Source organism: Panthera uncia (genome assembly GCF_023721935.1).
Source record: "Panthera uncia isolate 11264 chromosome A1 unlocalized genomic scaffold, Puncia_PCG_1.0 HiC_scaffold_16, whole genome shotgun sequence".
NCBI lineage: Eukaryota > Metazoa > Chordata > Mammalia > Carnivora > Felidae > Panthera > Panthera uncia.
The window spans coordinates 20,563,704-20,580,954 of NW_026057576.1; the positions used below are offsets into that span (position 1 = coordinate 20,563,704).

Here is a 17,251-nt window from a genome sequence, read left to right on the forward strand (position 1 = left end):
AAAAAAGTCTTCTAATTTCTTTAGGGTTATGTATCTACCAACCTTTGAATGACCTTAGTGTCATTTGAATTGTACTATAATATCGTATATCTGCTTATATCTGCCATTGATTCTGAAACGGATTAATTCACATACAATCAGAGAAACCCAACTGCTCCAGAAAGCAACTTTCTGTTAGAGTTATTGTCCAAATTTCCTTTAATCATTCCTCCGATGACGCTAAGGGGAGATGCTAGCTTGAAGGAGAGTCTGCAGATCAGAATTTGACGGCTCCCTGAGAGCTGAGAAGATTGTGTGTGGCGGTGGAACAAGAGGTGCTGGGGACACGGAAATGCACAAGTGCCAGAGTGAAGGTTGCAGAACTGGGCTTGGGAGGGAGGATGATGAAGAAACCGAAAGACGACGCTAAAGTGCTAATTTGTTCCAGTATTTATTGAGTATTCACGACGTGTCAAGCCCTGTTTTGAAGCGAGGAATTCAGCAGTAAACCAACAAAAGTCCCTGCTCTCATTGAGCTTAATTCCAGTGCGGTAAGCCAGGTAGCACACACGTAAACACATACATCCCATATGTATGTTTCGGATGGAAATAACTGCTATTTATAAAACCAAAGCAGAGCAAAGGGGCAGCAAATGAGAGTGGCTGCTATTCCAGGAGACCCCGAAGAATCAAGGAAGCGAAGCACAAACCATCGATCGGTTTCTAATTTCCTAGGCTGCTGAGTGCGAGGTGCACCTCCCAGGAAACCCCGCCCCCTCCCTCCCATAGGGTGCAAGGTGCCATCTCCTGGCGAGCTCCTCCCACTTGCCCGCCCAGAGGCGGCCTTGGGGGCGGGGCATCACGCCCAGGCGCAAGGAGCGCGCTGCACCCAAAGCCGCGCAGATAGGGTTCCCGGCATTCTTCCCGTTCTGTCAAGGCCAGAAGAATTACCCCCGCTGTACCTGGCATGCTGGGAACTGTAGTTTCCGCCCGCAGCCCGGCGTGTCGGAGGAAGTAAAAGCCGTTCAATCGGCTCCATTGCTGGCACATGACTTGCATCCTCGAGGGGTTGTGGGGAGGCCTTGCTGGGGGTAGGGGCGGGGATCATCCCCAGAACGGTCCGGCAAGCGTCCAGGCTGGTGGCCGCCCCGGTCACGTGACCCCAGCTTGCCGGGCGCGCGCGACTCCTCAGCGCCATTCCCTCCCCGCCCCGCCCGGCAGTCGGCCTGCGCCTCCCCCGGCGCTGCTGCCACCTCGCGCTCGGAGGCGTCACGGAACGTGCTCTCCTCTCCCCCTCCCCCTCCCATCCCCTCCCGCCCTCCCCCACCTCCCCCTCCCGCGCCGAGACTCGCCGCCGCCGCCGCAGCCGCAGGAGTAGCCGCCGCCGGAGCCGCGCGCAGCCATGGCCGAGAACCCGGGCTTGGAGAACCACCGCATCAAGAGCTTTAAGAACAAGGGCCGCGATGTGGAAGTGAGTGTGCTTCCGCGGTCTGGGCCCTCCCGGCTCACCCGGCTGGCCGCGCCGGCCCCTCGGCGGCGGGGAGGGGCGGGGGGCCGGCGCCGGGCTGGTTCTCGCGGTGGGTCGGAGTTGGCCGCCGCCTCTAGTCACCGCGGCCCCGGCTGGGCGGAGCGGGCGACGGGACCGCGGGCCGGGCTGCACCCGCCCTCTGGAGCTGCCGGCGCGGGGACCGGGAAATGCCGGGGTTTTCGGCCCCGTCACGCGGGCGCGGCCTGCTGTCGGCGAGGAAGGGATGTGGAGCTGAGGCGGGGTCCGCGGGCCGGCGCCTCGCGGGCCGGGGATGCTGCCACCCTGGTCCGTCGACCGCACCGCGGAGGGGGCGGCGGCGACTCGCGCCGGCTGCCCGTGCAGCCTCCCTCCCGGCACGGCCCCCTCGGTGCCTCCCGCGCTGCCGCACATGGAGCCGGCGCCGTGCCGGTCCCCGCGCATAGCTTGTGCGAGCGGGGCCCAGGCGGGCGGTGGCGGCCCGCAGAGGGGGGTGGGGACCAGCCGGGTAACTGACTTGTTTGAGGGTGGTGGATGGGGGAGGGTAGGATGCGCCAGGACCATTTTCTCATATTCCAGTGCTGTCCTTTGGACCGGTCGTGCTAAGCTGTTCTAGCTCATACTCCTCTTACTGCTGGCATTTGGAGCAAGCTGGAGGTGGACAATAGTTTACCATCTATTGTGTTGAGGCTTTGGAAGAGACGTTGTTCCGACCTCCGCTCACAGGACCTGTTTTCTTAGCCTTTCTTGTAGTGGGATTGTGCATAGGATAATAATTTCTTTGACATGCTTTACCGAAATAAATCGGATACATAGGTTCATACGGCCTTGTATATGTCTCTTGCTTCAAGCTGGTAGAATTTCCAAGTGGTTGCAAAACTGTAAACATCGTGGTCACTTAGTTCGTTGCTACACAGCATGTTGCCATTGTCTCATTAAGGTGACATTAGCAGGTACTATTTGCAAACTCGGCTTACTGAGGCAGCGCTAGAGGTCTCTCTGCAGCTACTGAAAGCATTGTAGTATACTGCACAAACTTCCCTGGAACTCTGACCTCTGGATTTGTTAGGGAGAACGTGGTTTTAAGTCCACAGCCTCCTTTTCTAATACTAGGTGACATGATTCGCAGTTTTGTAATTCTTGATAAAGGGCCAAGGTGACGAAGATGTGCGCATTTTATCCTGTCTTAGAGAACGTGGTGGGGAAACATTCAGCGTTCTGTTTTGTAGAGAAACACAAAACTCAGGCCATTTTTCAGAGCTACAAAATTAAAACTAATTGGAGCAAACCTAAGGAAATTCTGTGGAGTTCCCGTTTGAATAAGACAAATAAAGGTCATCTATCTCTATCCTTGTCATGGTTAAATTTCTTCTGTGGGAAATACTTGTAAGCAAAAGTGAAACTTAGGAATAGCAACAAGAAATTTTGGAACTGCCTCCTTAATTGGTCCACTTGATGATAGGAGTTAATTTTGAACTTTTCCCATCTTTCTTGAAGCTTACCACTATTATAAAGCAAAACTTACTAGTTTTAAAAATGACCATGTTGTTTGTACAGAAGAACTAACAACATTGTTTCCTCTCTTGGATATTGGTGCAGGTTTTTGTTTTCTTTTTTGCCTATATTATTATCTGGGAACTCAGTGCTACCTAGTAAGGACTCCTGCACATAATAGGTGCACAGTAAATATTTGCTGATCATCAGAATGTAATTAATGACTTCCAGATGCATGAAAAAGAGGCATGGTTTCTCAGCCTTCAGCCTGAAAATATTGGTCACAATATTACATTTCCCAGGATACGTTAGAGTAACTAAGGCATGACATAGCAGACATTCAAATGATAGGTCTATGCGGCAGACACTATACTGGGAGCTTCATGACACTTAATACCTTATAACGACATATGAACTAGTTATAGCATTATCCCCACTTTCAGGAGGAAAGTACTTTATATGAGGAAATGTGAGAGTGCTTACGTAGCGCATACAAGGTCACAAAGTGGGTATGAGCATTCCTTCACTAATTGTTGGATGTCTGACAATGTTAGGTCTTGGGTATACAAAAGAGAGTAAAATTCAGTCTGTACCTCAAGGAGTTTACAGTTCAGTGGGAATAATGGTAAAGTAAACTGATGATTACAATGCAGTACATCAATAAGTATATTTTGAGAAAATTCTAACTTGAGGCTGAGCAGTCAAGGGAGATGTTATGGTTGATTCATAGTGGATGAATTGGAGTAAACTAATCCTGAAAGATGAAGGAAAGTTGGCCTGGCAAAATGCAGGAAAAGGGAGGGCAAAACGAAGGGGCTTTGTAGGCCTGTGGGAGGAATAGTTGGACAGTAGTTGAACAGTCCTGACAGAGTGCAGTAGAATTGCTGGGGATGTGACTGAAGGGTAAACTGATCAGGGATCAAACCTGGTAAGTGCCTTTGTTGTGGACTTAGGTACAACCAAGACTAGACGCTGGTTCTAATTTAGTTGTATCCATTAGAAACTGTGTTAAATCAGAAACTTACACTACAACTGAGCTTTGTGACTAAGTAGTTGTGATTATCAGGCTGTTTCAAAACAGTGAGATGCGCTCTGATGTGATACTCCTACCTTTTCACATATAGGATAGATGAAAGATAAAACTTTGTAAAGTGTACAACCAGCTGATACACAAATAAGATGCTAGGTACAAGTATAAAATACACATTTTCTAAGGGAGTAAGTTATACCTGTTCCACTAACAGGAAGTTGTGAGTGGGGAGAGGGCTGAGGAGGAGAGCAATTTCATAGTCATTCAGTCGGGAGTGGCTTTACAGAAAAGAGGTTGGTGGATTTTATAGGAAGTATGTGCTGAACTTGAACAGGGAGCGAAAGAAATTAGTGAATAAAGACCCAGGTGAGAAAGAAGAGCGATTAGATTAGGGAGTGAAGAGATGAGACTTCCAGATGGCCCATGGTGGTCTGAGACTGTATTTGCGGCAAAGAGTTACTTGGACAGTTCCTGATAGAGAGATCTGAAGGAGTTTATTCCAGAATAAAGTGAGAAGGTACAACATGATTAGAGCAGTGGAATAAGATGACTGGCAGTAATATTTAGAATTAGTTCTGGAGGAATAATGCTCTTATCCTGTATGTCAAGAGGAATTTTCAAAAAAAAATCAAGATTGGCAGGGGTGCCTGGGTGGCTCAGTCGGTTAAGCGTCCGACTTCTGCTCAGGTTATGATCTCACGGTCCATGAGTTCAAGCCCCTCATCCGGCTCTGTGCTGACAGCTCAGAGTCTGGAGCCTGTTTCAGATTCTGTGTCTCCCTCTCTGTTTGACCCTCCCCTGTTCATGCTCTGTCTCTCTCTGCCTCAAAAATAAATAAAGGTTAAAAAAATTAAAAAAAATAAATTAAAAAAAAATCAAGATTGGGGATGGAATGAGGATTTGAACTTCCTCCTCCTGTTCCTTTCTCTTCCTCTTCTGTGGAAAGCTCATAGTGGAGAAAGGGGATGAAAGTTATCTTGAGGTCTACAGATACAGATAGGGGAAGAGTAATTATTCCAGATAGCAGTTTGGAGCTTGGGTGGGGGGAATGGATTTTGTAGCTAAAACTAGGGAGTACATTGTGAAAAGGAAACTTAATTTATCCTCATTTGGTCTGGAATGGGTGTTGTTGTTGTTGTTTTTTAATTGTTAATGTTTACTTTTGAGAGAGAGAGACAGAGCACGAGCAGGGAAGGGGCAGAGAGTGAGGGAGACACAGAATCTGAAGCAGGCTCCAGGCTCTGAGCTGTCAGCACAGAGCCTGATGCGGGGCTGGGACTCACCAACCGTGAGATTATGACCTGAGCCAAAATCAGATGCCCAACCGACTGAGCCATCCAGGCGCCCCTGGAATGGGTATTTTAATACCAGACCTTTTTATAGAAGACATTGTTCTTAGGCTTTTTTTCCCTTTTAAAAAAGTATTTAAAACTTTTCAAATATACTTACAGAAAAGTGCATGAAATGGAAACGTTCCATTTAATGAGTACTTATAAATCAAACACTCTGGTAAATGCCACTCAAGTCAACTTTGCTTTTTCTTGCTCCTGTATACCTCAAGAATGTAATATTTTTATCAGTAACAATAACTAATAACAATTATTTTTAAAATCTTAACACTTACTGTTTGCAGTTTACCTGTACCAAGTATTTTGTATGGATTAGTTTTCACAACGATCCAGTGAAGTATATACTATTATTATCCATATTTACCGCTGAGGAAACTTGAGACGTACGATTCGTAAGTAACTAGCCCTAAGTCATCAGGGGTGGCAGGACCTGGACTTACAGTGAAGCAGATGACATGAAAGCCAGAACTCTTGCTCACTGTACTGTCTTCCCACTGCAAGGAGCCTCAGACCTGAATTGTAGGAAATAACCTCTGAAAGTTAATTAATGAGGAAAGTATTTAAGAAATCTTGGCTATATCCTAGAAATTCCTGATTTGGTATTTTAAAACCTTGCTAATAAAAATTTTTGATATCTTATCTATCATTTAATTTATTTGCTTTTTTTTCTTTGTACTCTTGCAAAGTTTCCTTATTAGTGAGGAACTAGTTAGTCGGTTTCACCAAAAAATAACCCATATCCTTGGACTTAACACTTAAAACTTATGTTTAAGTTTCTAATACTGAGGATAATATAAATTTTCTCATCCGCAAATTTGACCAGCATTACCAAACTCACTTCTGTCTCTCTGGAGCCTCTGTTGGTAAGTGCTACTGCCGAATTGCTCAAGCTTAAAATCTCCCGGACTCCCTTCTCTTCCCTTTTCCTATTAGTCAGTTATCTGAAGAGCCCTCCTACTTTTGCCTTTGATGCCGACCTTTCTACAGCTGCCCCAGTTTGGGCCGCTGTTATTCTCACCTGTGTAAGTATGCTCGTGCACCTGGTTTCCCTGTCACCAGTATCTTCCCTTCCCATTGTATCTTGTGAGTTGGTCTTTCTGAAATCCTTTTGTGTTACTTTCTTGGTAAGATCATTGCCATTGCCTTCAGGATAAAATTAAAAGTCCTTAAGATGCCACACATAGTTCCTTAGGTCTCTTTTGTGCCAGCTGTGATCACACGTTTGAGATGGTGGAGTGACCAGTGTGATTTCTTCTCCAGGCCTTTGCACATACCTCCATGCCTTCTGAACATACCTTCTTTTGCTGTTTACTGGGGCTCACTCTGGCAAACTCTTTCCTCACTCAGACTCCTTTCTATATATCTCTGGAACACCAAGATTGTAATTCTGCCGCACATGTCATCCTACTTCAAAAAAAACCTTTCAGAAGTTCTCCATAGGGCCTTTCCTGACTCACCAATAACATGGTAAGTACTATCAGTCCCTAGGGTTTTTCTTCTCTCTAATGCTTTCCTACGTGAATTTTCCTTTACCTCTTTGGGTTAAATTGCTGTGGCTACAACAAGTTCTCTGTATGTGGGCTCTGTAAGCCCACTGAAGGTAAAGACCTTGGGCTGTGAGTTGTCACGTAGTGACCAGTATATAAAATTTAAGGAATATTCTGAGAAGAGAGACTAGATAGCATATCTGAAAAACCTCTATATTTGGGAGCGAAACTAACAATATTATCCTAAGATGCCGATATTCCTTCTGGTGTTGACACCATGGCATTGATACTGTTGCCTAGCCCTCCTTTGCCAGCCTCTTCTGTTATAATGTGTTTCTGCAACATGAACTAATTCATACTTGAATTGTAAAGAAGAATGATGTTAGTTAATGCAGAATTCATGTTGGTTCATATTTGATTTCGGAGTTGATTTTTCACCAGCATGTTAACTGTTTCACGCTCCCAAGTAACAGCAATCGAACATAAACACGTGAAGTACAGACACAGTTGAACACAGCAAGTCGGAGAGTATGCACATTGCCCCTTCCCCCATATTCTGCCTCTAGACTCCATAGGTTGACTATGTTCTGTCTTAAGGTGCTTATTGCCCTACCCTTCTTGATGTAGTTCCCTCTTTTTTCTTAATTTTACAGAACATGAAGTTTTTCAGGAATCTACGTATCATAGAGCAGATAGGTTATACTTCTCTCTTCTTGAATTCACTAACGGGGTATACAGTCTCTCCTTGTCCTTCTGCCTCAATGATTACTCCTTTTTGGTTGATTTTGCCAACTCTTCTTCCTATGTATTGACTGTAGGCACGTCTTGGGATTTTGTCTGTGACTCTCTTCTCTATTGACTGCTTTTCTTGCCCACATCAAGCATCTCCCTTAGTTTTAACTATCACTTCAGTGTGGGGGACTTAAATCTGTTTTAGGCATCTGCTGGAAATTAATCACATGAGCATCACATCAGCTTCTTAAGCTCAGAGTGTTTAAAGCTATGTTCTGCCTTTTTTTTCTTTTCTCTGTTTATGGCATCATCACCCTCACTGTGACCTGAACTTGAAACTTGAGAGGCTTCTTGGACTCCTTCCTCATCTTCCACATTCAGTCAGATGCCAGTCATGTAGCTTGAATCTCTGTGCTGTTTCTGGATTTTGGCCCTGCCTCTGTATTCACTGCCTCCAGCCGACTTTAAGCCTTAATACTTATCATCTGGCAATTTAAGAATTGCCCCCAAAGTGATTAATGTTCTTTCTCCAGTTCATGAGATCTTTCAGTGAGTCTCATACCTGATTATTTTTTCCAGGTTCAGCTTTTCCTTCCTCTCTCCTTCCCTGCCCCTTCAAGCTCTAGCAACACTGAGCGTCTTATATGCTTATACATAATCTGGAATCCCGCCCTCCCCTGCTTGCCAATGCTATTTCTATTCTCAGGGCTATCCTGCTGACTGGAATATCCTTCCCTGCCTCCTGTTGCCTGACTAATTCCTACCCCTCTTTAAATGCTCAACTCTGGGTTTAGCTCTTATCAGAAATCTTCTGAATCTCCCCCATCTTCCCAGGTTGAGTTAGGTACCATTCTTCGCTCCTGAATAGATCTTTCTCATATGCAGTTATGGTTAATATATTTCAATTATGTTTTATCTCTTTCTCCAACTAGATCGTGAGCTTTCTGAGCACATAGACTGTATATCTCCTTTGCCTACATCTTAGTGCAGTGGCTGGAACAAAGTAAGCACTAAAACACTTCTTGAATGAATGTATCCATACTAGGTACTACGAACACAATAATTTTCTTAAAATACATTTTTGAACTGAAACTTTTATTTTTTATTTATTTTTTATTTTTTTAATGTTTATTTTTGAGAGAGACAAAGCGTGAGCAGGCAAGGGGCAGAGAGAGAGAGAGAGAGACACAGAATCCGAAACAGGCTCCAGGCTCTGAGCTGTCGGCACAGAGCCCTACGTGAGGCTTGAACTCATGAACCACGGGATCATGACCTGAGTCGAAGTCAGATGCTCAACCGACTGAGCCACCCAGGCGCCCCTGAACTGAAACTTTTAATCTTTTGTGCCTTTTCCTGTTGCTTTCTAAATCAAGTTCAAACTTTTTATTATGATAGGTAAAGTGTTGGGAGATTGAGAGACCTGCATAGTTAAATAATTTTTAAATTTTTCTTACTTTAATTATAGAAATGTTCTTTTTTTAATAATTAAAAAAAATTTTTTTTTTAACGTTTGTTCATTTTTGAGAGACAGAGCGCGAGTGGGGGAGGGGAAGAGAGAGAGGGAGACACAATCCAAAGCTTGCTCCAGGCTCTGAGTTGTCAGCACAGAGCCTGATGCGGGGCTTGAACCCACAAACCTTGAGATCATGACCTGAGCCAAAGTTGGACGCTTAACCAACTGAGCCACCCAGGTGCCCCAGAAATGTTCTAATAATTAGGAAAGTGGAGAGAATAGTATAATTAATCCCATATGCACATTACTTAGATTTAATAAGTCACAGTTTGCTGTCTTTGTTTCATCTTTTTCCTCTATATGTATAATAGACACCATGACATTTTACTCCTAAAGACTTAAGGCTACTTCTCTAAAAATAATATATTCTTACATAAACACTGTATCACCCTGACGTAATAACATCTAATCTAGTCCACATTTAAATTTCCCTAGTTGTCCCTGATTTTTTTTCTTTTTTAAACATTTGGTCATTTGGTCAGGATTAAACAAGATCAGATCATACTTGGTTATGTTTCTTAAATCTCCTTCAATCTACAATAGGCTTCTCCCACCATTTTTTTATAGTAAATAAACATAACATAAAATTTATTATTTTAACTACTTTAAGTGTATAGTTCTGTGACATTAAGTACATTCACATTGTTGTGTAATAATCATCACTGTCCTATATCCAGAACTTTTCATCTTTTGTAACTGAAACTCTGTACCTATTAAATAATAATTTTGCATTCCCTCTTTCTCCAGCCCTTGGCAACCTTCCTTCTATTGTCTTTCTTTATGAATTTGACTACTCTAGGAAGCTCTTATAAGTAGAATCATACAATATTTGTCTGGCTTATTTGACTGGCTTATTTCTCTCAGCATAATGTCTTCGAAGCGCATCTGTGTTGTAGCATGTGTCAGAATTTTGTTTCTTTTTATGGCTGAATAATATTCCGTTGTATGCAGGTACCATATTTTGCCCATTCACCCATTGATGAATGGTAGCTTCTACCTTTAGGCTGTTGTCCCCCACCATTTTATAAATGCTGTTAATTTGTTGAAGAAATCAGGTCAGTTTTCTTGTATTAAGTTGAACCACATGAAATTTTCATTTGGGAGGTTCAAAGTATGAGCCAAGTATCAGCAATTACATATGGTTCAGCCTAATAAAATGTCCTAATTACTGGATTTGTCTGTTTCTTTGTGGTGTTGCTTAACTTGTTCCTCCTATTTCTTGCCACCGTCTGGATTTTCTGTAAACTGGAGGTTAGTTTTAGAAGCATGATTATCTTCAGTTTAAGCATTTTTGATTAAAAAAAAAAATACTTCCATTGGTGATGCTGTGTACTTCAGAATATATCCCAGTAGTGATGGTAAGATTGATCAGAAGGTTCAGATGATAAAGAATAGATAAAGATAGTTCAGATAAAAAATAGTTTAATGTTACAATGTCAAACTCACTGCATTTGGTGAAATGAATTTTAGTTATTTGGGTGAAGTGTGATATAGACTGGGTAATATTTGAAGTGAAAAAGAATAAACTGACTTCTTGGTATCCAGCAAGGAGTTAGAAGATGTATTTGGAAAATCTAACTTCAAAGTCAGTGGCATTTTCTCTTTCCATGACTGACACTGTTCCTAACTTGACTTTGATATCTCAGCGTAAGGTTTTGCTGTGTTCTCATTTCCAAGCCTCTGTTCCTTTACTTTGAAGATAAAGCAATAGTAAAAATGTAGGGAAGATATAGCTGTACTTTGTGGCAGTTTTGCTATTAAGAAAAATTTGTCACAGCCTGGGATATCACCACTAAGAGTTAAAGTATGGTTGGGGCACCTGGGTGGCTCAGTCGTTTGAGCGTCCGACTTCAGCTCAGGTTATGATCTCATGGTCTGTGAGTTCGAGCCCCGCGTCGGACTCTGTGCTGACAGCTGGGATCCTGGAGCCTGCTTCAGATTCTGTGCCTCCCTCTCTCTCTCTGCCCCTCTCCCCCACCTTATGCTCTGTCTCTGAAAAATGAATAAACCTTAAAAAAAAAAAAAGTTAAAGTATGGTAAAATAAATCATGACTATATTTACTTGGAATTAATCTTTCTAAATGGTTGGGTTTTCTGGGCTTTAAGTTTACTTGTTTACATACCAAATTTTCTTTTATTTGAAATGTCAGTGTTTGGGGTGCTTGTCTGACTCAGTGGGTGGAGCACGTGACTCTTGATCTCAGAGTTGTGAGTTCGAGTGCCACTTTGGGCATGGAGCCCCCAAAAAAGTCACTGTTTCTGAAAATGCCTATACATTTTTCTGCCTTCTTAAATAGAATATAATTTAGTTATTTTCTTGTTTCTTGAGAATCACATTTATGCATATGGGTATCCGTTTTTGCTGTTACATAAGTAATGCCTTCAGGTTCTTAGATTTGTCAGAATTTTATCCTTAATTTTTGTGCTTATGGGATTTTTGCTCTTCATAATTCTTTTGCCTGTCCTACCCTTGCAGAATTTGTCGGCTTTCTCTTTGATATTGTCAGCTTGTTTACCTGTAGTAGCTCCACTCTTCCTTTTTAATTTAATGTTTCATATATCCCAGTGACTTGGATAATAGATGTATTAAACACTTATGAAGCATTTGCCATGGGCCAGACAGGCAGTGTTAATACCCCAAATAGTAAATATAAATAACTTTGTCCTTGCTAGTTTAGTGTGAGAGACTGATACCTAAGTATATACAGTGGACTCTTAAGCAACATGGGGGTTAGGGGTGCCCACATATAACTTTTGATTCCCCAAACACTTAACTACAGATACTGTACTGTTAACTGGAAGCCTGACCAATAACATAAACAGTCAACTAACATGCATTTTGTATATGTATTATATAGTGTGTTCTTACGATAAAGTAAGCTACAGAAAAGATAATGTTATTGATAAAATCACAAAAAATAGAAAATACATTTACAGTACTGTACTGTAAAAAATTTGTGTATAAGTAGATCTGCATAGTTCAAACCCATGTTATTCAAGGGTCAGCTGTACTTAGTACAGAGCTCATTCTATGAAATAGGTACATAATTTGCAAAGTACTATGAAAGCATGAAGAAAGCGAGTGACTATACCTGGGAAAATTGAATTAAGTTACACGGAAGATCATACTTGAGCTGGGTCTTGAAGAATGAATAGGAGTTTGCCAAGACAAAAAGAAAAATAACATGAATAACAGTGACTGTGTCATAGAGTATTAAAGGTGTGGTGTGTTCAAGCAGCAGTTGATGTGGTGACCTTACATACATTCCCTTCTTTTGGAAACCTCATTCTGATTGACCTTTCTTTGGAAGCTACTCTTCTGCCATTGGATATCTTTTGGTGAGATTTTTGATCTAAGTGCTTCTGCCTCCTTTGGTTAATTAAAGTGCCTTAATCTTTCTGGTTAATAAAAAGAAGGCCATTCAAATGCTGTCCCTGGCATTTAAATCTTAAATGAGCTGACACTGGGACCTAAGTGATTCATTTTGGCAGAAGTACTGTAAAGAAATCTTTCTTTAATTCCTGCCACCTAGATCTGTGGCGTTGCTTTCATCCTGAGTTTTTCATCAGATTCCACAGCTTTTCCTTTGGTTCTGTGAATTGTTCTTTATTCTTCCAGTAAATTCACCTGCACCCCTCCCCTCCCTTTGTTTCTCAGACTAAACTCAAGTCTGTTTTTATGGTTTGCAACATAACTAATTTAAGATGATCAACTATCCTGGTTTGCCCAGAACTGAGGGAGTTCTCAGGACACAGGACTTTGAGTATTCAAACCAGTAAAATCCTAGGCAGACCTTCATAAGTTGGCCGCTTTACTCTAATTGAAACAGTTGGGACTAAAGATAATGAGTTTGGGGAACCAAATGTTGTTCAGATGGAAATATCCGGTATGCAGCTGAAAATAATGTGTGCAGAACTAGCTTGCTTCAGTTATTTCTCTCAACAGTTATCTGAATTCTGAACTAAGTATGAGAGATAAGACAATGAAAGTAATAATAACCAATAATTGTTGAGCACTTACTATGAGCAAGGCATTGTGCTGCTAAGAATAATATTAAGTAATTCTCACAATTGCTGTTATTCAGGTGAAGAAAATGAGTTAAGTAATTTGCTTAAGAACATGCAACGAGGAGGAGGCAGAACTGGAATTCAGTCCTAGATTTCCTACTTTAAAACTCTCTTCCCTTAATAACCATTTTCTACTCTGCCTCAGGGTCCCTGCTCAGGGAGTGTGTAGATTACTAGGGATGTGATTTAAAGCAAATAAATACTACAGTGGAAATACGTTGAGAGAACAGTGGACACATAGGGAAAGAATCCGCATGGGTGAGCATCAGAAGGCTTCATGGAGATTGTGCTTAGGCTGAAACTAGAAAAATGTATAGATATTTCTTTGGTAGTATATCTTAGGTGGACTTAGGGGTAAGAGACAGCATGACTTGTTCTGGGAAATAATGTAAATCAGTATTTCTTATAGGCGGAGTGATTGGAAAGTTGGATAGGATAGGCAGGGGCCAGATTGTGAAAGACCTCTCCTATGGGGAAAGTTTTAAGTAGGAAGGTGGGTTTTGTGCATTTAAAACTGTTGCTTTGGTTGCACCATAGGAGATTGATGAAGGTGAGAAGGGAGCTTCAAAGGAACAGTTAGAAAACTCAGGCGACTCAGAGATGGATGGTCTAACAGCATTGGGGTCCAACGGCAGGAAAAGTTACCAAGACTGCTTATTTGGCATATGTTACCTTCTAGAACAGAGGTTAGCAAACTTTTTTCTTTTTTGTAAAGGGTCATAATATTCTCAAAAGGTTAAATATTTCACGCTTTGAGGCCCATACTATTTATGTCACAACTGTTCATCTCTGCTGTGAGCATGAAAGCAGCCATAGACACTAGGCAAACAGATGGGTGCCACTGTTCCAATGAAGCTTTATTTATAAAATCAGGTGGCAGGCTGGATTTGGCTCACAGGGTGTAGTTTGCCTAACCTTATCCTAGGATGATATGGCCAGTAGTGAAGATTTGGAAAATAGTTCAAGCAATGATTAGAGTGATTAAGATGATAATATAGATGAGAGTTCCTAGGTATAAGAACAAAAAAGGGGGTCACCTAGGTGACTCAGTCGGTGGAGCTTCTGATTCTTGATTTTGGCTCAGAGTCATAGGATGAAGCCCCTCCATGCTCAGGGGTGGTGCCTGCTTGGATTTCTCTCTCTCCCTCCCTCCCTCCCCCCATCTCCCTTGCTGTATCTTTCTCTCTCTCTCTCTTTCTAAAATTAAAAAAGAAGAAAAAAGGACTAGGGGAAGGAAGAACCCAAGGAAGTACATCATTTTAGGGCACTAGTAAAAATGCCACTGAAGAATGAGTCTGTAAGAAGCTTACAACAAAGTAGCGTATTAAAACTTAGGGGAGGGGGGAAAGTTTCCTGAAGGAGAAGCAGTAGTTGCAATATCAGTGCTGCAGAGAAGAGATGTATAAAGACCTGAAGTAAGCCTTTCATTATATTTGGCAATTGGGGGCCAGGCAGAAGTGGAAAACCCAGAGTGGAGGAGGCTGGCAGCTAGATTATGATGGAGTGAGAAGTGAATTGCAGTTCAGGTAGTAGAACTGGTCAGTAGAAACTCAATTTAAAAATTTGACACCCATGGGAAGGAGGGGCCACAGGTTAGCAGGAGGAGGAAGTAGGGTTAAAAGAAGGCATTTTGTTGTTTTTTATTTGTTTAGAAGAATGGAATTGGCTGTTGTTTGTAGGCTAAATGGAAGGAGCCGGAGCAAAAGAGTTAAGGAGCTGGCTAGAAAAGGAATAAATGATTGTGCCAAGACTAAGTGGAGAGCTGTCAGGGAGGTGAAGTAAGAGATAGAAGTTGTGGTTAGATTTTGAAGGGCATCGGGTGGAAAGGACTTTGGAGAAGCGACGGGAGTGAGGATGGGCTGAAGTAGTGTAGGGAAACTGGAACACATTATGGTTAATGGGCCCTATTTTATTTGGCGTCATTAGTTGTAGAGAATAAAGGGGTCTAAGAGAGTACATGAAGAAAAGGTGTTTCTGGAAATGCAGAATATTTGGGGAACATAATGCCTAGGAACACTGGCCCAGCTGAGGTAAGACTATAATGTTATTTTGGTCACAGTTGTAGACAATTTTCAGTTGATTATATATATCAAATTTAGCTGTAAATGCATTTTAGATTATAGTTAGAATTGGTAAACAAAATTCAGAGTGTAGAGGTCATACTCAATTGAATCATAAAAAAAAATTGAACTAGCAGAAATGTCAGGATTTAATGAGTTCAGACTCTTTTTTCCACAGATGTGGAAACTGAGGACATAGAAAAATAATGAATGTTGGCCACTCACCACTTACCAGTTGGTAACCAGTTTTTTGTTTTTTTTTTATTCCAGTACTTGTGTTATTTAACACAGCACATTTAAGATGCCAAACCCTATATTTTAGAAAACTTACAAACATACACAAAAGCACAGAGAATGATATATTGAACTACCATGTACCATTTAAAACCAGTTATAGGGGCGCCTGGGTGGCTCAGTCGGTTAAGCGTCCGACTTCGGCTCAGGTCATGATCTCGCGGTCGAGCCCCGTGTCGGGCTCTGTGCTGACAGCTCAGAGCCTGGAGCCTGTTTCAGATTCTGTGTCTCCCTCTCTCTCTGACCCTCCCCCGTTCATGCTCTGTCTCCCTCTGTCTCAAAAATAAATAAACGTTAAAAAAATTTAAAAAAAAAAACAGTTATAATTTATGGCTAGTCTTGTTCATTTATATCTCTACCCATTCCCATCTTTCCCTGGATTTTTTTGAAGCAAATTCCAGACATCATCTTTTATATGTGAGTGTTTTAACATATGTGCTAAAAGTTAAGTCGATTCTGATACCTATTCTAACTTGTGAGTGTTTGTTTCCCCCACACCAAGCAGTTCTCCCACACGAGCTGGGTGTCCTACATTTCAATTCAATTCTGATGTCATATACCTGGAGGTAGCATCAGATTCCATAGGTTAAGGGCTTACTTCTACAAGACCTCTTGCCTCCCACCCTGCTTCTGATCTCCCAGCTATAGATTGGTGGTTCCTACAACCTCTTCCTCCTGTTTAATTTGCTGGAGTGACTCACAAGACCCAGAGAAATGTTTTACTTACTAGATTACCAGTTTATTATAAAAGGATATTTCAGGATCAGCCAGATGGAAGAGATGCTCTCTCTTGGAGAGTACCACTCTACCTGTTACCTCCATGTTTTCACCAGCCAGGACGTTCTCTGCACTGGTCTTTTTGGGTTTTTATGAGGCATGCTTGATTAAAGCATTGGTCATTGGTTACTGATGTCAATCTCCAGCCCTTCTCCCCTCTCTGAAGGTTGGGGTGGGGATGGTACCAAAAGTTTTAGCCCTTTAATCACATAGTTGTTTCACCTGGCAACCAATTCCCGTCCTTAGGTGACCTAGGGGGGCTTTACAAAAGTCACTTCAGTAATATAATAAAAGACACCTTTATATTTGTCAACCCTTAGTAAAGTCTAAGGGTTTTTGGAGCTGTGTGCCAGGAACACCTAGATGAAGAGTAATTATATATTTATTATAAGTCACAATATCATAGTAAAACATGTAGTATTATACTACTTAAAACCCCCCAAATGATACTTGCATCATTACCCATTAAAAATATACTTTTTAAAATCTTTATTAGCCTGTTTTAATTTAATTCAGTGTATCCAGACTTTTATCAATTCAACATCTAATACATATAAAATGATTATTAATGAAATATTTCACATTCTTTTTTTTTTTTTTAATTTTTTTAACGTTTATTTATTTTTGAGACAGAGACAGAGCATGAACGGGGGAGGGTCAGAGAGAGAGAGACACACAGAATCGGAAGCAGGCTCCAGGCTCTGAGCCATCAGCCCAGAGCCCGACGCGGGGCTCGAACTCACGGACCGTGAGATCGTGACCTGAGCCGAAGTCGGACGCTCAACCGACTGAGCCACCCAGGCGCCCCCACATTCTCTTTTTTATACTAAGTCTTCTAAATCCATGATTATACTTATCACACATCTCAATTTGTTTTTGTTTTTGTTTTTAATTTACGTCTAAGTTAGCATATATAGTGCAATAATGATTTCAGGAGTAGATTCCAATGATTCATCCCCTATGT

General features: G+C 42.0%; 1 protein-coding gene across 1 annotated transcript in view; it reads left to right on the top strand.

Annotated features, from left to right (window-relative positions):
- Positions 1-1,287: 1,287 nt before the first annotated feature.
- KPNA3 (karyopherin subunit alpha 3) overlaps positions 1,288-17,251 on the top strand; it is a 105,467-nt gene continuing 89,503 nt past the window's right edge. The window contains exon 1 of the mRNA XM_049646882.1: positions 1,288-1,450. Within this exon, the coding sequence (XP_049502839.1) occupies positions 1,382-1,450 (69 nt within the window). The 5' untranslated portion in view covers positions 1,288-1,381. The remainder of the gene's footprint in view (positions 1,451-17,251) is intronic.